This window comes from Argopecten irradians, chromosome 3 (genome assembly GCF_041381155.1).
Source record: "Argopecten irradians isolate NY chromosome 3, Ai_NY, whole genome shotgun sequence".
NCBI lineage: Eukaryota > Metazoa > Mollusca > Bivalvia > Pectinida > Pectinidae > Argopecten > Argopecten irradians.
Genome location: NC_091136.1, coordinates 56,604,598 through 56,630,873, shown reverse-complemented (window position 1 = coordinate 56,630,873; position 26,276 = coordinate 56,604,598). Strand labels below are relative to the sequence as shown.

The 26,276-nt window shown below is 37.9% G+C and overlaps 1 protein-coding gene across 1 annotated transcript; it reads right to left on the bottom strand.

The window, feature by feature from the left end:
* Positions 1-12,619: 12,619 nt before the first annotated feature.
* Positions 12,620-26,269, bottom strand: LOC138319172 (dynein axonemal light chain 1-like). Its single transcript, XM_069262117.1, has 8 exons — positions 26,221-26,269; positions 23,410-23,448; positions 18,951-19,060; positions 17,903-17,958; positions 15,876-15,931; positions 15,349-15,438; positions 15,014-15,067; positions 12,620-12,664 (listed from the first exon to the last, which is right to left on the bottom strand). Exons 1-8 carry the CDS (start codon positions 26,221-26,223, stop codon positions 12,620-12,622), a joined length of 453 nt encoding a protein of 150 aa, XP_069118218.1. The 5' UTR covers positions 26,224-26,269.
* Between the last annotated feature and the right edge of the window lie 7 nt (positions 26,270-26,276).

Here is a 26,276-nt window from a genome sequence, read left to right as displayed (position 1 = left end):
GATTACTGAAAAATGTAATGGTTGGTGTTTTGACTTATGCCTGTATGGAATTGATGACAGATTTGCTGACTAACTGAATGAAAATGTGTGATGACATGATGTCCTGAACTGATTGATTTGGTGATGTACAGATGAACTGTATGATTTCAGATGGTTGATTACTGAATTTAATGTTGAAATGATGTGTGACATGATATTACTTTATATGGATTGACCTTTACAAATTCGAAGAATTGACAAACAATGAACTGATAGTGATTTTCTGAATTGGTTGACATGACAATTTAATGATTTGATTGGATGTGATGCAGATGAACAGATTTAATTGAAAACTGTGGATGGTGATTGATAGTTAACTGTTGAATGAATGTCATGATGACAATGACATAAACAAAACAATGTTTGATATCAGATGACATATGATGATGATAACATGAAGGTCATGAAATGATAGGGGATGGTGATGAATACAGATATATATATACTTCACTGAATTGATGGATGATGATGTACAGATGATCAGACAGACATGACTGCTATGATCATGAAATGGATGGATGATGATGATGATAACTACCATAGGATGGATGATCAGACAGATCTGACTGATGACCATATAGTTAAGAACTCGAAGTGTTCAGATCAGGATGAATAAATAGGACAGGTCTGATAACAGTTTGTAATACTGAATGGATGTTGACAGATGGTACAAAATTGGATAAATAATGATGGTCCATGTGGTATTTGAATGGATGGTGAAGATGTTCATGACCAATGAATGTATGTAATTCAGGTCATGACAGACTTACTGAAAAGGATGGTTGACAGTGTAGATAGGTTGAAATGGTCAATCATGACAGATTCAGATCTGAGGTGACTGACAGATGATGATATAGTGGACTGATGGTGATGGTTGATAACTGAATGGACTGGTGATGACAGATGGTCACTCCTGATGGATGTGGTACAGTGATGGTGATACACAATAATTGAATACATATGATACATGTGTACAGATAGGTCTGACAATGAATGGATGGTGTGATTAAGGACAGATGTAAACTGAAAGGACCATGATGGTTTACATGACAGATGTATTATACTGAATGATTTAAAAATGGTACTGAAACTGAATGATGGTGATGACAGATGGTACAGTAGGTCACTGATAAAAATGAAAAATGGTGATGAACAGATGGTAATGACTGTGGATGGTGATGATGACAGATCTGAATGGATGGTGATGAACAGAATGGCTGACTGTAAATGACTGTAAAGACAGGATGACTGAACTAATAAAAAATGTGATTGGATGACATGTGGCTGGAAAACTGATGGTAATGTTTATGAAATAAATGATGTGGTACATGTAGGCTGATAACATGACCAATAATACCATGTTCAGATAGATAACTATTGGTGATGGTGATGACAGATGAACTGTGAATGAATGATGGTGATACAAGAAGTACATGGATGATAATGGATGGGCTACATAACTATGGATGGTAGGATGACAATGGCTGATAATAAATAGGTATGGGACAATGTTGTGGATACATGATGGTGATGACATATTTGATAACTGAATGGATGGTGACAGTGTGTTGAACTAAATGGATGATGACAGATGACTGGGACCATCCAGTGGATGTTGATGACAGATTTCAACTGTAAATGGTGAACAAAAACAGATTTACATGGATGTGAAAATCCATTGATGACTGATGGATGGTGATTGGATGGACAGATGACTAATGGATGGTGTAATAAAAATAAACTGGACCATTGTGATGTGATATGTGGGCTTTAAAACTGTTGGATTTAATGACATATGATCATCCAGTGATTTTATGAATGGATGGTGATTACCAACAGTTCATTGGACAGATAAAACTGTTGACTATGGATGGGATGGTGAATAACAATTAGGTCATGTATGGGACAACATGACTATCAAATGGATGGTGATGACAGATGACTGAATGAATGGGACTGTGATGACAGATGGAAAACTGTAATGGTCACTGTATGACAATGGCATAGGGACCATCCATGTGGTACAGTGGTCACAGTAATACCAACATAGGGACATGCCATGTGAATACAGTGGTCACTGAAAAACTGATGGCAAATGATGTGGTACAGTGGGTCATGTAATACTGAATGGAATTGTGATGATAGATGTTAACCAACAAGAAACTGTGATCTGATGACAGAACCTAATATGTGGTACAGATAGGTCACTGTAATACCATATAGGGACCATCCATGTGGTACAGTAGGTCACTTGTAATACCAACATAGGGGACCATCATAGTGGTACAGTAGTCATGTAATACCATGTGGGACCATACATGTGGGTACAGTAGGTCACTGTAATACCAACATAGGGACCATCCATGTGGTACAGTAGGTCACTGTTAATACCAACATAGGGACCATCCATGTGGTACAGTAGGTCACTGTTAATACCAACATAGGGACCATCCATGTGGTACAGTAGTCACTGTAATACCAACATAGGGACCATCCATGTGGTACAGTAGGTCACTGTTTATACCAACATAGGGACCATCCATGTGGGTACAATGTAGGTCACTGTAATACCATATAGGACCATCCATGTGGTACAGTAGGTCACTGTAATACCAACATAGGGACCATCCATGTGGTACAGTAGGTCACTGTCATACCAACCATAGGGACCCATTCCATGTGGTACAAGTAGGTCAACTGTAATACCAACATAGGGACCATCCACTTGTGGTACAGGATAGGTCACTGTTATATACCAATTATAGGGACCATCCATGTGGTACAGGTAGGTCACTGTAATACCAACATAGGGACCATCCATGTGGTACAGTAGGTCACTTGAAATACCAACATAGGGGACCATCCATGTGGTACAGTAGGTCACTGTAATACCACATAGGGACCATCCCATGTGGTAAAGTAGGTCACTGTAATACCAACATAGGGACCATCCATGTGGTACAGTAGGTCACTTGTATATACCAACATAGGGGACCATCCATGTGGTAACAGTAGGTCACTGTAATACCAACGCTAGGGACCATCCATGTGGTACAGTAGGTCACTGTAATACCAACATAGGGACCATCCATGTGGTACACAGTAGGTCACTGTAATACCAACATAGGGACCATCCATGTGGTACAGTAGGTCACTGTAATACCAACATAGGGACCATCCATGTGGTACAGTAGGTCACTGTAATACCAACATAGGGACCATCCATGTGGTACAGTAGGTCACTGTAATACCAACATAGGGACCATCCATGTGGTACAGTAGGTCACTGTAATACCAACATAGGGACCATCCATGTGGTACAGTAGGTCACTGTAATACCAACATAGGGACCATCCATGTGGTACAGTAGGTCACTGTAATACCAACATAGGGACCATCCATGTGGTACAGTAGGTCACTGTAATACCAACATAGGGACCATCCATGTGGTACAGTAGGTCACTGTAATACCAACATAGGGACCATCCATGTGGTACAGTAGGTCACTGTAATACCAACATAGGGACCATCCATGTGGTACAGTAGGTCACTGTAATACCAACATAGGGACCATCCATGTGGTACAGTAGGTCACTGTAATACCATATAGGGACCATCCATGTGGTACAGTAGGTCACTGTAATACCAACATAGGGACCATCCATGTGGTACAGTAGGTCACTGTAATACCAACATAGGGACCATCCATGTGGTACAGTAGGTCACTGTAATACCAACATAGGGACCATCCATGTGGTACAGTAGGTCACTGTAATACCAACATAGGGACCATCCATGTGGTACAGTAGGTCACTGTAATACCAACATAGGGACCATCCATGTGGTACAGTAGGTCACTGTAATACCAACATAGGGACCATCCATGTGGTACAGTAGGTCACTGTAATACCAACATAGGGACCATCCATGTGGTACAGTAGGTCACTGTAATACCAACATAGGGACCATCCATGTGGTACAGTAGGTCACTGTAATACCAACATAGGGACCATCCATGTGGTACAGTAGGTCACTGTAATACCAACATAGGGACCATCCATGTGGTACAGTAGGTCACTGTAATACCAACATAGGGACCATCCATGTGGTACAGTAGGTCACTGTAATACCAACATAGGGACCATCCATGTGGTACAGTAGGTCACTGTAATACCAACATAGGGACCATCCATGTGGTACAGTAGGTCACTGTAATACCAACATAGGGACCATCCATGTGGTACAGTAGGTCACTGTAATACCAACATAGGGACCATCCATGTGGTACAGTAGGTCACTGTAATACCAACATAGGGACCATCCATGTGGTACAGTAGGTCACTGTAATACCAACATAGGGACCATCCATGTGGTACAGTAGGTCACTGTAATACCAACATAGGGACCATCCATGTGGTACAGTAGGTCACTGTAATACCAACATAGGGACCATCCATGTGGTACAGTAGGTCACTGTAATACCAACATAGGGACCATCCATGTGGTACAGTAGGTCACTGTAATACCAACATAGGGACCATCCATGTGGTACAGTAGGTCACTGTAATACCAACATAGGGACCATCCATGTGGTACAGTAGGTCACTGTAATACCAACATAGGGACCATCCATGTGGTACAGTAGGTCACTGTAATACCAACATAGGGACCATCCATGTGGTACAGTAGGTCACTGTAATACCAACTGTAGGGACCATCCATACCACTGTACCATAGGGACCATCCATGTGGTACAGTAGGTCACTGTAATACCAACATAGGGACCATCCATGTGGTACAGTAGGTCACTGTAATACCAACATAGGGACCATCCATGTGGTACAGTAGGTCACTGTAAGGGTCATACCAACATAGGGACCATCCATGTGGTACAGTAGGTCACTGTAATACCAACATAGGGACCATCCATGTGGTACAGTAGGTCACTGTAATACCAACAGGGACCATCATGTGGTACAGTAGGACACTGTGTAATAGTCCTGTAATACCATAGGGACCATCCATGTGGTACAGTAGGTCACTGTAATACCAACATAGGGACCATCCATGTGGTACAGTAGGTCACTGTAATACCAACATAGGGACCATCCATGTGGTACAGTAGGTCACTGTAATACCAACATAGGGACCATCCATGTGGTACAGTAGGTCACTGTAATACCAACATAGGGACCATCCATGTGGTACAGTAGAACTGTAATACCAACATAGGGACCATCCATGTGGTACAGTAGGTCACTGTAATACCAACATAGGGACCATCCATGTGGTACAGTAGGTCACTGTAATACCAACATAGGGACCATCCATGTGGTACAGTAGGTCACTGTAATACCAACATAGGGACCATCCATGTGGTACAGTAGGTCACTGTAATACCAACATAGGGACCATCCATGTGGTACAGTAGGTCACTGTAATACCAACATAGGGACCATCCATGTGGTACAGTAGGTCACTGTAATACCAACATAGGGACCATCCATGTGGTACAGTAGGTCACTGTAATACCAACATAGGGACCATCCATGTGGTACAGTAGGTCACTGTAATACCAACATAGGGACCATCCATGTGGTACAGTAGGTCACTGTAATACCAACATAGGGACCATCCATGTGGTACAGTAGGTCACTGTAATACCAACATAGGGACCATCCCATGTGGTACAGTAGGTCACTGTAATACCAACATAGGGACCATCCATGTGGTACAGTAGGTCACTGTAATACCAACATAGGGACCATCCATGTGGTACAGTAGGTCACTGTAATACCAACATAGGGACCATCCATGTGGTACAGTAGGTCACTGTAATACCATATAGGGACCACCCATGTGGTACAGTAGGTCACTGTAATACCAACATAGGGACCATCCATGTGGTACAGTAGGTCACTGTAATACCAACATAGGGACCATCCATGTGGTACAGTAGGTCACTGTAATACCAACATAGGGACCATCCATGTGGTACAGTAGGTCACTGTAATACCAACATAGGGACCATCCATGTGGTACAGTAGGACTGTAATAACCAACATAGGGACCATCCATGTGGTACAGTAGGTCACTGTAATACCAACATAGGGACCATCCATGTGGTACAGTAGGTCACTGTAATACCAACATAGGGACCATCCATGTGGTACAGTAGGTCACTGTAATACCAACATAGGGACCATCCATGTGGTACAGTAGGTCACTGTAATACCAACATAGGGACCATCCATGTGGTACAGTAGGTCACTGTAATACCATATAGGGACCATCCATGTGGTACAGTAGGTCACTGTAATACCAACATAGGGACCATCCATGTGGTACAGTAGGTCACTGTAATACCAACATAGGGACCATCCATGTGGTACAGTAGGACTGTAATACCAACATAGGGACCATCCATGTGGTACAGTAGGTCACTGTAATACCATATAGGGACCATCCATGTGGTACAGTAGGTCACTGTAATACCAACATAGGGACCATCCATGTGGTACAGTAGGTCACTGTAATACCAACATAGGGACCATCCATGTGGTACAGTAGGTCACTGTAATACCAACATAGGGACCATCCATGTGGTACAGTAGGTCACTGTAATACCAACATAGGGACCATCCATGTGGTACAGTAGGTCACTGTAATACCAACATAGGGACCATCCATGTGGTACAGTAGGTCACTGTAATACCAACATAGGGACCATCCATGTGGTACAGTAGGTCACTGTAATACCAACATAGGGACCATCCATGTGGTACAGTAGGTCACTGTAATACCAACATAGGGACCATCCATGTGGTACAGTAGGTCACTGTAATACCAACATAGGGACCATCCATGTGGTACAGTAGGAACTGTAATACCAACATAGGGACCATCCATGTGGTACAGTAGGTCACTGTAATACCAACATAGGGACCATCCATGTGGTACAGTAGGTCACTGTAATACCAACATAGGGACCATCCATGTGGTACAGTAGGTCACTGTAATACCAACATAGGGACCATCCATGTGGTACAGTAGGTCACTGTAATACCAACATAGGGACCATCCATGTGGTACAGTAGGTCACTGTAATACCAACATAGGGACCATCCATGTGGTACAGTAGGTCACTGTAATACCAACATAGGGACCATCCATGTGGTACAGTAGGTCACTGTAATACCAACATAGGGACCATCCATGTGGTACAGTAGGTCACTGTAATACCAACATAGGGACCATCCATGTGGTACAGTAGGTCACTGTAATACCAACATAGGGACCATCCATGTGGTACAGTAGGTCACTGTAATACCAACATAGGGACCATCCATGTGGTACAGTAGGTCACTGTAATACCAACATAGGGACCATCCATGTGGTACAGTAGGTCACTGTAATACCAACATAGGGACCATCCATGTGGTACAGTAGGTCACTGTAATACCAACATAGGGACCATCCATGTGGTACAGTAGGTCACTGTAATACCAACATAGGGACCATCCATGTGGTACAGTAGGTCACTGTAATACCAACATAGGGACCATCCATGTGGTACAGTAGGTCACTGTAATACCAACATAGGGACCATCCATGTGGTACAGTAGGTCACTGTAATACCAACATAGGGACCATCCATGTGGTACAGTAGGTCATTGTAATACCAACATAGGGACCATCCATGTGGTACAGTAGGTCACTGTAATACCAACATAGGGACCATCCATGTGGTACAGTAGGTCACTGTAATACCAACATAGGGACCATCCATGTGGTACAGTAGGTCACTGTAATACCAACATAGGGACCATCCATGTGGTACAGTAGGTCACTGTAATACCAACATAGGGACCATCCATGTGGTACAGTAGGTCACTGTAATACCAACATAGGGACCATCCATGTGGTACAGTAGGTCACTGTAATACCAACATAGGGACCATCCATGTGGTACAGTAGGTCACTGTAATACCAACATAGGGACCATCCATGTGGTACAGTAGTGTCACTGTAATACCAACATAGGGACCATCCATGTGGTACAGTAGGTCACTGTAATACCAACATAGGGACCATCCATGTGGTACAGTAGGTCACTGTAATACCAACATAGGGACCATCCATGTGGTACAGTAGGTCACTGTAATACCAACATAGGGACCATCCATGTGGTACAGTAGGACTGTAATACCAACATAGGGACCATCCATGTGGTACAGTAGGTCACTGTAATACCAACATAGGGACCATCCATGTGGTACAGTAGGTCACTGTAATACCAACATAGGGACCATCCATGTGGTACAGTAGGACTGTAATACCAACATAGGGACCATCCATGTGGTACAGTAGGTCACTGTAATACCAACATAGGGACCATCCATGTGGTACAGTAGGTCACTGTAATACCAACATAGGGACCATCCATGTGGTACAGTAGGTCACTGTAATACCAACATAGGGACCATCCATGTGGTACAGTAGGTCACTGTAATACCAACATAGGGACCATCCATGTGGTACAGTAGGTCACTGTAATACCATATAGGGACCATCCATGTGGTACAGTAGGTCACTGTAATACCAACATAGGGACCATCCATGTGGTACAGTAGGTCACTGTAATACCAACATAGGGACCATCCATGTGGTACAGTAGGTCACTGTAATACCAACATAGGGACCATCCATGTGGTACAGTAGGTCACTGTAATACCAACATAGGGACCATCCATGTGGTACAGTAGGTCACTGTAATACCAACATAGGGACCATCCATGTGGTACAGTAGGTCACTGTAATACCAACATAGGGACCATCCATGTGGTACAGTAGGTCACTGTAATACCAACATAGGGACCATCCATGTGGTACAGTAGGTCACTGTAATACCAACATAGGGACCATCCATGTGGTACAGTAGGTCACTGTAATACCAACATAGGGACCATCCATGTGGTACAGTAGGTCACTGTAATACCAACATAGGGACCATCCATGTGGTACAGTAGGTCACTGTAATACCAACATAGGGACCATCCATGTGGTACAGTAGGTCACTGTAATACCAACATAGGGACCATCCATGTGGTACAGTAGGACTGTAATACCAACATAGGGACCATCCATGTGGTACAGTAGGTCACTGTAATACCAACATAGGGACCATCCATGTGGTACAGTAGGTCACTGTAATACCAACATAGGGACCATCCATGTGGTACAGTAGGTCACTGTAATACCAACATAGGGACCATCCATGTGGTACAGTAGGTCACTGTAATACCAACATAGGGACCATCCATGTGGTACAGTAGGTCACTGTAATACCATATAGGGACCATCCATGTGGTACAGTAGGTCACTGTAATACCAACATAGGGACCATCCATGTGGTACAGTAGGTCACTGTAATACCAACATAGGGACCATCCATGTGGTACAGTAGGTCACTGTAATACCAACATAGGGACCATCCATGTGGTACAGTAGGTCACTGTAATACCAACATAGGGACCATCCATGTGGTACAGTAGGTCACTGTAATACCAACATAGGGACCATCCATGTGGTACAGTAGGTCACTGTAATACCAACATAGGGACCATCCATGTGGTACAGTAGGTCACTGTAATACCAACATAGGGACCATCCATGTGGTACAGTAGGTCATTGTAATACCAACATAGGGACCATCCATGTGGTACAGTAGGTCACTGTAATACCACATAGGGACCATCCATGTGGTACAGTAGGTCACTGTAATACCAACATAGGGACCATCCATGTGGTACAGTAGGTCACTGTAATACCAACATAGGGACCATCCATGTGGTACAGTAGGTCACTGTAATACCAACATAGGGACCATCCATGTGGTACAGTAGGTCACTGTAATACCAACATAGGGACCATCCATGTGGTACAGTAGGTCACTGTAATACCAACATAGGGACCATCCATGTGGTACAGTAGGTCACTGTAATACCAACATAGGGACCATCCATGTGGTACAGTAGGTCACTGTAATACCAACATAGGGACCATCCATGTGGTACAGTAGGTCACTGTAATACCAACATAGGGACCATCCATGTGGTACAGTAGGTCACTGTAATACCAACATAGGGACCATCCATGTGGTACAGTAGGTCACTGTAATACCAACATAGGGACCATCCATGTGGTACAGTAGGTCACTGTAATACCAACATAGGGACCATCCATGTGGTACAGTAGGTCACTGTAATACCAACATAGGGACCATCCATGTGGTACAGTAGGTCACTGTAATACCAACATAGGGACCATCCATGTGGTACAGTAGGTCACTGTAATACCAACATAGGGACCATCCATGTGGTACAGTAGGTCACTGTAATACCAACATAGGGACCATCCATGTGGTACAGTAGGTCACTGTAATACCATATAGGGACCATCCATGTGGTACAGTAGGTCACTGTAATACCAACATAGGGACCATCCATGTGGTACAGTAGGTCACTGTAATACCATATAGGGACCATCCATGTGGTACAGTAGGTCACTGTAATACCAACATAGGGACCATCCATGTGGTACAGTAGGTCACTGTAATACCAACATAGGGACCATCCATGTGGTACAGTAGGACTGTAATACCAACATAGGGACCATCCATGTGGTACAGTAGGTCACTGTAATACCAACATAGGGACCATCCATGTGGTACAGTAGGTCACTGTAATACCAACACATCCATGGGACCATCCATGTGGTACAGTAGGTCACTGTAATACCAACATAGGGACCATCCATGTGGTACAGTAGGTCACTGTAATACCAACAAAGGGACCATCCATGTGGTACAGTAGGTCACTGTAATACCAACATAGGGACCATCCATGTGGTACAGTAGGTCACTGTAATATACCAACATAGGGACCATCCATGTGGTACAGTAGGTCACTGTAATACCAACATAGGGACCATCCATGTGGTACAGTAGGTCACTGTAATACCAACATAGGGACCATCCATGTGGTACAGTAGGTCACTGTAATACCAACAAAGGGACCATCCATGTGGTACAGTAGGTCACTGTAATACCAACATAGGGACCATCCATGTGGTACAGTAGGTCACTGTAATACCAACATAGGGACCATCCATGTGGTACAGTAGGTCACTGTAATACCAACATAGGGACCATCCATGTGGTACAGTAGGTCACTGTAATACCAACATAGGGACCATCCATGTGGTACAGTAGGTCACTGTAATACCAACATAGGGACCATCCATGTGGTACAGTAGGTCACTATAATACCGACATAGGGACCATCCATGTGGTACAGTAGGTCATTGAAATACCAACAAAGGGACCATCCATGTGGTACAGTAGGTCACTGTAATACCAACATAGGGACCATCCATGTGGTACAGTAGGTCACTGTAATACCAACATAGGGACCATCCATGTGGTACAGTAGGTCACTGTAATACCAACATAGGGACCATCCATGTGGTACAGTAGGTCACTGTAATACCAACATAGGGACCATCCATGTGGTACAGTAGGTCACTGTAATACCAACATAGGGACCATCCATGTGGTACAGTAGGTCACTGTAATACCAACATAGGGACCATCCATGTGGTACAGTAGGTCACTGTAATACCAACATAGGGACAATCCATGTGGTACAGTAGGTCACTGTAATACCAACATAGGGACCATCCATGTGGTACAGTAGGTCACTGTAATACCAACATAGGGACCATCCATGTGGTACAGTAGGTCACTGTAATACCAACATAGGGACCATCCATGTGGTACAGTAGGTCACTGTAATACCATATAGGGACCATCCATGTGGTACAGTAGGACTGTAATACCAACATAGGGACCATCCATGTGGTACAGTAGGTCACTGTAATACCAACATAGGGACCATCCATGTGGTACAGTAAGTCACTGTAATACCAACATAGGGACCATCCATGTGGTACAGTAGGACTGTAATACCAACATAGGGACCATCCATGTGGTACAGTAGGACTGTAATACCAACATAGGGACCATCCATGTGGTACAGTAGGTCACTGTAATACCAACATAGGGACCATCCATGTGGTACAGAAGGTCACTGTAATACCAACATAGGGACCATCCATGTGGTACAATAGGACTGTAATATCAACATAGGGACCAGTCATGTGGTACAGTAGGTCACTATAATACCAACACAGGGACCATCCATGTGGTACAAGCATATATTTTAGAAAAGTTACCACATTAGATTTGTAGACAACATGGATTCAGTAAGCCTTGTATTTTCTTGGATGGTGTATACTGTAATCATACTTATATGTTAAAGATTAGTTTTATTTTAGGGCTGTTCGCATTGTCTTGGAAGTGCTCATTCATTTCATGTACAGCGCTAGTAAAAGGCTATTTCTTGTAGTGAACCACTGAATTGTGCTTATTTATTTATATCTGCACTAATAAATCATATTTACGTTAATTTAACTGTGCTAAAATAAGTATGTTTACAATAGTATAGTTATGGAATGAAAATTAATTACCTATAAACACCAATTCTGCAAGTGCAGGAAGTTCAGCCTGTGTGAAAACATCCAATAAAAAGTGTTATACAAGAAACATATATTGGCAACTACAAATACTTATTTTCATACCTGCAAAAATCAAACATAAATATCTTATTCAGAAAGAAATTGTCATATCAGACCATTACATTGATTAAACTTCATGTCTATGCAAAAGTAACATCATTTCATTATTTGAACATTTCTGACCAGACCATGACGACTATGCATTAAAATTTTGCAGAACACAAGTGAAGCCAGGATATTACAGACCATATATCAGATCTGAAGGCCTACTTAAGATTTAGTTTATCTGATCCCTGTGATCTTAAGTTTAGGTCATTCATTTGCACAAACTTTTCATGAGAAGAATATGCTTTAAGATTTTAGTATATTAGACCCATGTGGTCTTGAATGAACTAACTTTGTAAAGCTACATTCCAGCATGCTACAAGATTAATATCAGGTATCAATCAGGGAGCCATATTCGATAAGAAGTCATTCAATTAAAAAAAAAAAAAATAAAAATATGACTATTTCACCCTAGTGATGTTGGAAGTTCAAAGTTGTTTAATTGAACAAATACATATGTACATGCAACAGTGACAATATTATTAATATGTCTTTGAGTTTCATATATAGTTATTGAAAAGAAGTTGAAAATGTAAATGCTTAAAAAAGATGACACATTATCATAATGCCAGACAAAAGGTAAACTGAGTCTCAAATGATGTAACAGATTATTGTCAAATATTTACAGATAGTGGTAAATTGATAGTATAAACCCTGTTGAATTCAACCAAAGGCTAATCAACTTTATTTCTCAATAGATTGAGTATGTTATGCGCAATTTGAAGCCATGTAGATGGATGTATGAAGGTCCACATCAGAAACTGTCAGTATTTTCAGTAATGATCGTACGATCGAGGAACATGTAGGCCTATCAAAATAGGTTTCAACACATTTGTACATGTAGGTGTATACATACAAATGTAGAAAAGTTACATTGTTAATGTTACCACAGTGTCTCTTTGGTGTGTATGATAAATATATACAATGTTGTACAATGTACAGTTGTTCACATACTGATGACGTCGCAATGTTTACATGTTGTATCAACAACGCTGTGTTGTTCATTACAAGCTGTTCATCCTATATGTATTTGTAACATTTTCATTGGAAGAGAAAGAACAGGAAAACAACAGTAGTGATTGAAACAGCGATGAAACCTTATGCTAACATTCTAAGAGCCGGTAGATTTGTACATAGCATTTGCAGTACACTACTGTCACTAGGCCTACCTGTGTTTGTACATGTTCCTCAATCGATGTCCGTTTCATTTGAAAACCTCCTAAACCCGGATATAATGTCATGTTTCAGTACGCAACCATTATAACATCTATGTAAATAAGTAATTTTAAAGGTGAATTGATCAATGTAGAACTCAAGTCGGATCGTAAAGTTGAAGAACTCTATTCATCACAGATCTCCTTGATGCAGGCGGTTAAGACGCCCATCACAACTACATTTAATCTCCTGCCACGTTATAACTTGTGTAAACGTGTGTAACCATACTATGCAAATGCCTAAATCTAAATGTATTTGCACCAGGGAGTTTTTGACATCAGATAAAAAAACAATTTATAGTTTCATATAAAAAAAAACCCCAGATATATGCTTCATCAGAAGAAACTCATTTTAGTTGTATGTTCATTGCTAAATTGGTAGGAATTCCTGCCACTATGAGTGGCTGTTCCAAATGCCAGTCTGAGCTAAACGATTTAGTTCAATTTTAACCTTAAATAATAATAAATGTCATAAACACTAAATTGGATAAATATTGAGCTATGAAAATAATAATTAAGACTTTAAATATAGGGATTAAAGTATCTTTCTGGTGGTTCTATCGAAGGGTAAAGTTGAGTAGGGTACTGATATTTGTTTCATGGAATGCTTCGCGGTCCATTCCAATTTAATTTATTATTATTATATCGATACCCTACTCAACTTTATCCTTGGATAGAACCACCAGAAAGATACTTTAATCCTTAAATACATGTGCATTTCAAATATAATTTTTGTTTACTTCATTAACTCTCCTGATTGGCCTTTAATTAAGCCAGGAGATTTGGTTATTTGAGCATTTCTTAATTTGGATAAATAAAAGTATGTTAATATAAACAGGCTTCTTTCATCTACTTTAAGGGAATTAAATAAGTATGAAATTTGAAGATATATATATATATAAGTAAATAAGTATATATGTTTTATAGTTGTGTTTTCTTTTTATGCATATATATATATACAGTGCATTTATATAAATAAGCATGTGATTTAGTAACATAGACTTAAAACTGTTACTCACCAGCTTGCTAAATTCGGCCATATCTTTCACCATATTATTTGACATGTATAAAATCTGTAAAAGTGTAAATGTTTGTACAGTCAGTTATGCAAAATATTTCAATACAGAAACCAATTTAATATCATACTGAATTTCAGGAAAAATACAACAAAATTCATACAATAAGACAAATTTCCATGTTACCTATATTAAAACTGGTACAGTATTCTTAAAAGGTGACAATTCTACTGAATACCAACTTGATTAGAGAAATTCTTTCCATTGTTTTGAAGCAGAATACGAAGAATTTCTATGATAAATCACAATACAGACATTTTGCTGCTTAGAGTCCTTACCTTAAGTTTCTTCAGAACATTGATTCCCTTCAGCTTTTCCACATTGTTGTATGAAATCCAAAGCTCCTCAAGGGTATCTCCAACCGCTTCCTATATAAAATTGTATGGGTTAGTGATATGATGACGAAGCCTAAAGTTTGAATTATCCAAAATCAAAATTTTATAAAATAAACATGTCCAAATCAGCAAGGTCAAACTGATGTACCAATATGGCTTGCATAGCATATCCAATGCAATGAAGAAAAATCACAGCAGTGGCCTTGCACAAAAGTGATCAAGATGCCCACCGGGTGTGTAATGTTCATTTGGATATTTCAATGATTTAAGATAAGAGCTTAACACTGAAGGACTTCTACAGAGAAAAAAGGATTACCAAGAACTTAATCATTTGATTTCCCCTATAAGGAATTTGTCACAGCTACGGGACATATACTTCTAGATAAACATTTGATACAACATTCAAGTGGCTTAAAAAGAAAGAAATATAAATGATGTACACATTTCAAAAATTCAAAACTTATACTTACCAATCCGGTCAAAGATTTGATATTGTTCCTTCCTAAAGACAAGATTTTCAAATTCTCTAAAACAAAAAGAAAGCAGCATATTTATAAACATGTGTATGCAGGAGCTGCATATCAGCCATATAATTGGCAAATTTATATTGCACTGAATTCATTTATCTATACCATGTAAAATCAATTTGAAATCATTTCTGAAAACATTTTAGGATGAACCCTAAATATACATGAAAGAGTAAATAAATAAAATAATAATTAATTTAAGCTAGCAATCTGTATGAAATGGTGGATTATGATTTCAGACAAACCCTATATACAACCCTGTGTTGTGATAAACACTCAGACAAACCCTATATACAACCCTGTGTTGTGATCAACACTCAGACAAACAATATACACAACCCTGTGTTGTGATACTCACTCAGACAAACAATATACACAACCCTGTGTTTTGATACTCACTCAGACAAACACTATATATAACCTGTGTTGTGATACTCACTCAGACAAACACTATATATAACCTGTGTTGTGATACTCACTCAGACAAACACCATATATAACCTGTGTTGTGATACTCACTCAGACAAACACTATATATAACCCTGTGTTGTGATACTCACTTAGACAAACCCTATATATAACCTGTGTTGTGATACTCACTCAGACAAACACTATATATAACCCTGTGTTGTGATACTCACTCAGACAAACACTATATATAACCCTGTGTTGTGATATCTCATTCAGACAAACACTATATATAACCTGTGTTGTGATACTCACTCAGACAAACACTATATATAACCTGTGTTTTGATACTCACTTAGACAAACCCTATATATAACCTGTGTTGTGATAATCACTCAGACAAACACTATATATAACCTGTGTTGTGATACTCACTCAGACAAACACTATATATAACCCTGTGTTGTGATACTCATTCAGACAAACACTATATATAACCTGTGTTGTGATACTCACTTAGACAAACCCTATATATAACCTGTGTTGTGATATTCACCCAGACAAACCCTATATATAACCCTGTGTTTTGATACTCACTCAGACAAACACTATATATAACCCTGTGTTGTGATACTCACTCAGACAAACCCTATATATAACCTGTGTTGTGATACTCACTCAGGCAAACCCTATATATAACCTGTGTTGTGATATTCACTCAGACAAACCCTATATATAACCTGTGTTGTGATATTCACTCAGACAAACCCTATATATAACCTGTGTTGTGATACTCACTCAGACAAACCCTATATATAACCTGTGTTGTGATACTCACTCAGACAAACCCTATATATAACCTGTGTTGTGATATTCACTCAGACAAACCCTATATATAACCTGTGTTGTGATACTCACTCAGACAAACCCTATATATAACCTGTGTTGTGATACTCACTCAGACAAACCCTATATATAACCTGTGTTGTGATACTCACTCAGACAAACCCTATATATAACCTGTGTTGTGATACTCACTCAGACAAACCCTATATATAACCTGTGTTGTGATACTCACTTAGACAAACCCTATATATAACCTGTGTTGTGATACTCACTTAGACAAACCCTATATATAACCCTGTGTTGTGATACTCACTTAGACAAACCCTATATATAACCTGTGTTGTGATACTCACTCAGACAAACCCTATATATAACCTGTGTTGTGATACTCACTCAGACAAACCCTATATATAACCTGTGTTGTGATATTCACTCAGACAAACCCTATATATCACCTGTGTTGTGATACTCACTCAGACAAACACTATATATAACCTGTGTTGTGATACTCACTTAGACAAACCCTATATATAACCTGTGTTGTGATATTCACCCAGACAAACCCTATATATAACCCTGTGTTGTGATACTCACTCAGACAAACACTATATATAACCTGTGATGTGATACTCACTCAGACAAACACTATATATAACCCTGTGTTGTGATACTCACTCAGACAACTACTATTTATAACCCTGTGTTGTGATACTTACTCAGGCCGTTTAAGTTTGCAATCTTCTCAATAGCATTTGTGGAAAGAGACAATTTCCTTTAAATAAATAGAAGTAAAAAATTGATTTTATTATATATTTGATTTTACAGCAATTTAAAAAATTAATTATTTGATCTTAATGATTTAATAATTTGTGCCACGTCAGCTCAGTGCATTACATTTTAAATAATTCATAAAATAATTTGACTACAGGTACACTATAGTGTCATAACACTATAGTGTCATACCTGAGCATTAATACCCTGGGGTCTATAGCTACTAGAATTACTAATTACTAGTATTGAAGATCTGTGTTGTATTTAGTGCTGTTACAAGTTTGTATTCTATAAGCATATTATTGACATTGTAGTTAGTATCTGTTAGATTTGTTTCCCTTCTGTAATGATTGACCTTTTCTATATGTAATATAATAATTAAAGAGACAATTCACTTAGGCAAATTCTTTTACATAACCAAGAAGCAAAATATGGCATAAATGTATTGTTCTACATTTCTTATGAAACATATAACGTAAAACATTGACAAATTCCACGACATCATTAAGTATTTTAATTAATATCATTGAAATATCAAATCGTTGATCAATACGATTAAGCAGTTACAATATGGACTCTGTACCCATACCCGAGCCAAAGTCACGCACGTTAAACAAATGAACTACATAACCACTGAGAAGGTGATAAAATGATTTTTAGGCAAGACAATTCACCTTATAAGGTAAACAAACTATTGTCAGAGCGATTTGAGCAGTTCTAGCCAAAAGTTGCATTACTTTACGAGCAAGGGACAGGGTTCGGCATACAAGAAATTCGACCACAGTGTGTAATGGCGGACAGCGAACAAGTTTGAACATTTCACACACATGTCACCACCATGGGCTTTTCAGGCATATCACAGTAAAACCGACTGATCTAATTTCAATTAGAACTGGTTTTTTCTGATATATATACAAATTTTAAGGTTCTCATAGACTGAATTATCCCTTTAATGGCATAGAATAAGGGAATTGAAATTTGAAAATATCTTACTCGCAAGAGGATAATGTAGATAAGGAAGCATCCATTTTTTCAATAGGTGGACACTGGCCATACAAGTCCACATGTTTTCCCTCAGATGTTGTTTTTTGATTTTTTTCTTCCTATAAAGTAAATTTCTTTCATTAACATGTACAATATAGTGTTGATCAATTTGGACAAGAGTAAAATTACCAGTGCCTACTGCTTATTACCTTAAAGCTTTAATTTTACTCATTTTAAGAAAGAATATATGTGATTTTAAAACCAAAGCTTATAATATGTCTAGTCTGGATCAATAATTAAGCTAAGGCTTGATGGATACAATTAAATGTAACATTATAACAGTTTAAAATTACCACAAGATTCATGCAAAACACTGAATCAGGAATTTGAAACTGCACAATCATTACAGCACAAGGATTTGAAGATCCAAAAACGATGTGGTTAAAGAAAAATTTACCATTGATTTGTAACTAATTAGTAACTCAGTGACGTAAAAAAAATGACAGAAAAATATGGCATCACAATCACTAGAAGATGAATCCTTATCCTAAACTATATATCCTACCAAAATCCTATTCTAAAATACAAACCTAAAACCAAAACTAATTCCTAGATTAGAACCCTATCAGTCACTAACCCTAGCCTAGTTTAATAAGAACCCTATCACTAACCCTAGCCTAGTTAAATTGGAACCCTATCACTAACCCTAGCCTAGTTTAATTGGAACCCTATCACTAACCCTAGCCTAGTTTAATTAGAACCCTATCACTAACCCTAGCCTAGTTTAATTAGAACCCTATCACTAACCCTAGCCTAGATTAATTAGAACCCTATCACTAACCCTAGCCTAGTTAAATTGGAACCCTATCACTAACCCTAGCCTAGATTAATTGGAACCCTATCACTAACCCTAGCCTAGTTAAATTGGAACCCTATCACTAACCCTAGCCTAGATTAATTAGAACCCTATCACTAACCCTAGCCTAGTTAAATTGGAACCCTATCACTAACCCGAGCCTAGTTAAATTGGAACCCTATCACTAACAAACCCTAGCCTAGTTAAATTGGAACCCTATTACTAACCCTAGCCTAGATTAATTAGAACCCTATCACTAACCCTAGCCTAGTTAAATTGGAACCCTATCACTAACCCTAGCCTAGATTAATTAGAACCCTATCACTAACCCTAGCCTTGTAATTGGAACCCTATCACTAACCCTAGCCTAGTTTAATTAGAACCCTATCACTAACCCTAGCCTAGTTTAATTAGAACCCTATCACTAACCCTAGCCTAGTTTAATTAGAACCCTATCACTAACCCTAGCCTAGTTTAATTAGAACCCTATCACTAACCCTAGCCTAGATTAATTAGAACCCTATCACTAACCCTAGCCTAGTTAAATTGGAACCCTATCACTAACCCTAGCCTAGTTTAATTAGAACCCTATCACTAACCCTAGCCTAGTTTAATTAGAACCCTATCACTAACCCTAGCCTAGTTTAATTAGAACCCTATCACTAACCCTAGCCTAGTTTAATCGGAACCCTATCACTAACCCTAGCCTAGTTTAATTGGAACCCTATCACTAACCCTAGCCTAGTTTAATTAGAACCCTATCACTAACCCTAGCCTAGTTAAATTGGAACCCTATCACATTTAAAGAACCATGTAAACATCTTGTTTTATAATTATAGTGTTTGATAAAAAGAACAATTTCATTATCTATTCTTTGATATATGCTGTTATGATTAGGTTTTCCGAAAAGCATTGTTTCTTTATTAATTGTAAATGGTATAAACAGAATATCTAAAAGACTTTCAAATTTTGCTAAAAAGTTGTGAACTTCAGAGCATTCCCAAAATAGATGAGTGATTGTCTCCCTTTCTAAAGCACATAACAAACAGTGAGGATTATTAGAGAGACCAATTTTACAAAGATAAGTGATAGTTGTTAATATATAGTGGTAAATTCGGAACTGAAGCCACTGAATTTTTGTATTATTGGTAGAGATGAAGGGTATGTTGTATATGTCTTTTCATGTTTCTTGATCGTAGTCAATAGAGGTTCCCCATTTAACTTGACCAGTTTTTACAGTATTATTTTTGACAAGTGCTCTATAAAAATCTTGGACTCCACAAATGTTTTTCAGTATAATTTCAAGACTAAAAGGAATAATTGGATAAAATAATTTTTCATTTGGTAAATTTACATTCTTCAGATACTTTTTAATGCTGAATATCAGTCCATGATATTGAAGATAATAACTTATTACACCATAAATATTACAAAATTCATCATATGTAAGGAATGAACATGGAGAAACACTTTTTACCAGGTCTTCTATAATTGAAATTCCCTTTCTAAACCATGATTGGTAGAAAATAGTTTTATTTCAAACAATAATGTTTTTATTGTAACAAATTGGTGTCTAAGAACAGAGTGTTTTTCCGCTTCTAATTGGTTATTCTTTAATCTTAGTTTGAACCATGCTGTAAATACATCCTTCCAAAAATCATTCTTACAATTAGATGAAATTTTATTCAGATATTCACTTCTACAGTTTGCCAAATAAAGAAAGTTTACCTTAGTTTTTAGAATCATTTGCCATTTACCATTTGATCTAAAAATTCTTCTTATCCAGCCTATTTTTAACGAGTCTATAAACAATGAAAGATGAATCATTTTCAAACCTCCATCTATATAATTCTGGATAACTACATCTCGCTTAACTTTATCTGAGTTACTATTCCAAAGAAAATTAAAGAGAACTGTGTTCAGATGTTTTACAAAATTTTCATCAGGATTTGGAAGTGAAATAAAAAGATGATTAAATTGAGAAATTTAGAGAGATTTTATGATACACACTCTACCAATAGGAGATGTTTTCCTTTTGTTCCATGTTTGTATTAAGTTTTTTAGTTCATATAATTTTTTATCAAAGTTCAATTTTGGTATTTAATGAAGATCAACATGAAAGTCAATACCACGAAGTGTAAATTTAGTAACTCCCCACTGCAAGTTCAAGCTCGGAATAAGTGTATCACTACTATACTTTTTACTGCCTATCCAAATAACCTGGGATTTTCCTGTATTTATTTTAAGTCCTGAAATTTTGGCATAACTACTTAATTCTGTAACAGCTGCCTTCAAAGAGTTCTCAGATCCATCAAGTATTAGAGAAGTATCATCAGCATATTGAGAATTTAAAATACTAAAATTTTCTATATTTATACCAACAATGTTTCTGTTATTTCTAATACAAATAGCTAAGACTTTCGCACAGATGATAAATATATAAGGGGCGATTGGATCGCCTTGACGGCAACCGCGCATAATACTAAAAAATGAAGACAAATTACCTCCTTGATTAATTGCAGAGCTAGCATTATGATGTAAGACTTTTATCCAGTTTCTTAAACTATTTCCAAAATTAAAGTATTTCAGAGTTTTATCAATAAATTTCCAGAAAATGGAGTCAAAAGCTTTTTCGAAATCAATAATCAACAACATTCCAGGGATATCATATTCCTCAGTGTATTGCATAATGTCATAAATAAATCTTGTATTTTCTCCTAAATATCATCCAGAAATAAAACCTGTCTGGTCTGAATTTAAAATTTTACCCAAAATATTTTTAATCCTATTAGCTATTTTCCTTGAAGCTATTTTATATACAATGTTTAATAAAGAAATTGGACGCCAGTTTTTAATATAGTATTTTGATTTGTTTGGCTTTGGAAAAGAGGTGATAATGCCCTGAAGTTGTGTTATTGAAAGTTGACCATTTAAGTACCCATAATTAATAGAATGAACAATAAAAAGCCCCAATTTACTCCAAAAACATTTGAAAAATTCTGAAGTGTATCCATCCGAGCCCGGACTTTTATTATTTTTCATATCTTTAAGTGTTATTGATGCTTCTTCAAACGATATTTGACCCTCTAAACTCGAAGACTTTGTATTATTTAATTTGGAACTTCACAACCTTCTAAAAATTCTTCTAAATCTACTTCCTCAATGTTCTTGTCAACAGAGTATAATCGTTCATAAAGGATTTAACTTCACTAAGAATTTCATCTTGATTAGTGATAAACTCTCCATTTTCTTTCTCAAGTTTTGGAATAATTTTTGATGCATAATTTCTACTTTCTAGATTTAAAAAATATTGCGTAGGCTTTTCCCCTTCTTCTATCCATAAAGCTTTTGACCAAACTACCCTACCTTTAAGTTTTTCCAACCAAATCTCTTCTAATTCCTTCTTTTTTCTATTCAATTCATCTAGATCTATATCAACAGTAATTTGATTTTCAAGTCTACTTATATCTTCTTTCAGATTGTTTTCTCTAAAATTCTTTTGTTTCTTTTTAAAAGATGAGTAAGATATTGTTCTTCCCCTTATTTCCATTAAAAGTGTCTCAAGAAAGAGTTGATCATTTATTATAAATTGTAAACGCAGGACATACTTACCCATTTACCCAGGGCTTCCTTGATGGTTGTTCCTTTACTCTAGAATGAACGAGAAAAAAAATGATTGTGTCAAATCCCTTCAAAGAACATCTCTTTATTGACAGGTAGGGGGTGTCTAAGTCTGATATATTTTAAGAGCAAAGTCGAAAATCGAAGCTCTGTTCCGATACATTAATGTACATCATGTGAACGCAAGTCACAAGTACTGAGGTTGATGACATGCATTGAGGGCAAAACAATTTTTGTACTTTCAGTTTAACCTTTTCTGGTTAATGTGTTGCTCCGACGCTGCTTTACAGAATATCAGAACATAGATATTAACTAATGCATGTGCGTTAACACGAGTAATGACTCATTCCAAAACGGAATTGTGATACCCAATAACGCTTGTGTGGGACTAGTGTTTCTATTGGTGATGGAATGATGTCAAAAGATGATATCCCGCGCTAATGCCATTTCAGTGGTAAGATTACAATAAGTTACGTTCAATCACCAATGGAGATACTGCACAAACGTTATCAGGTATCACAGGGTAAGTGAATTTGTCCCAATAAACATTTCTGATTTTTTAAATAATATATATAAAAATGCTTTTGAAAAGTAAATGCTATGAAATGCATGCAGTCAAAAATATCAAATAAGCAAAGATGATCATAAGGAATCATGACGTCATATTCACGTAAACAAATGGTTTGAAATCATAGGATATTTATTTGCAGCACCCAGCCCTGTGGCAGTCTGCATGCACACAGAAAATCAACACCAAAATCTGAATCTTTTAATTTTGTTTAAATAAATGTTTTATTTTTATTATGCATGTAGGTAGTCTTTGTTTCAGTATGCCAGACAATCAATAGATCAAGAGACTGTCTGCATGGTTTGTCTGAGGCCTTTGGCTCTATTGACAGATTTCTCTCTCTATATATAGTGCAGGCCGGTAAGTCTGCGCAACAAAGACTTTCGTTACTGTTTCTGTCATTTTATTTTCGCGCAAATATAATAAAATGCACATCAATAGAAAGGCGGAAGTTTTATCTTTTGAAAATATGGAAAAGAAATGAAATATCCATCAAAATATTGGAGTTACAAGGCGTAAAATGTGTAATTAAGTATCATTATTAACAAACCGTATAAGCTGTGACAACGGAAATACTCTCAATCGACTTCCAGATAATTTGGTATACGATACAATATAATATACGATCGCCTATAATTGTCACTAATGACGGATGGTGAATACATTTAAAGAAGAAGAATACATGTAGCCATATATATATCCAGAAATATATATAATAATATGTAAGTAAAAAAGAACCGTGTCCATGTGATGGTTTCCATATACATAAAAAGAAAACACAACTATAAAACAGTTTTTTCCTCCCTAGCGCTTTCTCGGCTCATGCCGGTCTTCAGGGGTTTGAATTCTTTTATTTGTAAAACATGACGTCATAGTACAATGTCGTCATAGTAAGATTACGTCATGACATGGTACTTAAAGATATTGTGAATGGTTCTGGAAGAAACTAACAAAAACATGAGGACAAAATAAAAACTAATATGAAGTTCCTTTGTCCCGTTCTGAATTTAACATGGGTTTCATAAGTTGAATGAAATACATTTCTTTATTTTCTCTTTTTAAAAGATCTGAATTAGACATTTGATATATTGGTAAAATAAAAAAGTTATCATTAGCACACATATGCTGCCCTGCAGGTAGAATTGTACCTGCTGCCCCTATTGCATGATCGTAAAAGGCGACTAAATTTAGGATCTTATCTTTTCTCTTCTTCCTAACTGACTTTATCTTTCCTAATGCCTCCCTTGGCACCGCCTCACTTTTGGCCTTGAGTTGAGCGTTCGCCCCTGTGAGGAAGGCTCTGGGTTCTGTCCCCTGGTCGAGACACACCAAAGTCTATAAAAGTGGTAGTTTCTGCTCCTGCTTAGCGTTCAGCATACAGGGAGTGGGACGACTGGTTCGCCCGTTGTCAGTATAATGTGACCGGGTGGGATGTGTTGCTTGGTGTCTTCGGCGGCATGCTTCAGTGATATAGCACTATAAAAAGGGCAACAGTTCCACTATACAAGAATACACAACACGCACATTCCGCAGTCTCCCAGTACACTCACCTCGCACAACATACACGCAACACACTGCATACATGGGAGGCCGTCCTTACATGACCATAGCTGTTAATAGGACGTTAATAAATCAAACAAACAAACAAAAAGCACACATATGACAATGTTCGTTTACTGTTAAATATCTGAGATGGTCTGTTTTGGTTTGTTGTCGGTGTAATGTAACTCTCTTTCTCAATTCCATTCCTGTCTGACCAATATAAAAATCTGAGCACTTGCTACAAATAAGTGCGTATATGACATTTTTGGATGTACAATTCATATTAGTTTTAATTATATTTATAATAATATGTTTATATGTTTCTGATATATCGTGGCGTATAAATGTCAATAGGTATCCAGAAACATCAGAAAACAGGCAGATTTCAACTGGTCGGACACTGTGGTGTCCTCCGATAAACACGTCAGGGCCCTAATGGGTAGCTCAAAAACCACTGCATGTCAACACTCATGATATGGGCTTAGAAGCTCCGTCGATTATTTTCCCGTTAAAAATTTTAAGATCAAGTCGACATTTTGTGTTTGGATGCATACCTATTTTTCGGCAATTTTATCCTAGAATTCATATTAATCAAATAATTCATATAATTATTTAAGTATTTTGTCCATACTGGATTAATTTTGAAGTTTCTACTTTATAGTAACTAAAATGAAACAAGAAAGCTACATTACCATCTTCGATGCTCGAGTGTTGTTATTGTTATGGTTACGTTACTGCGGGATTAATA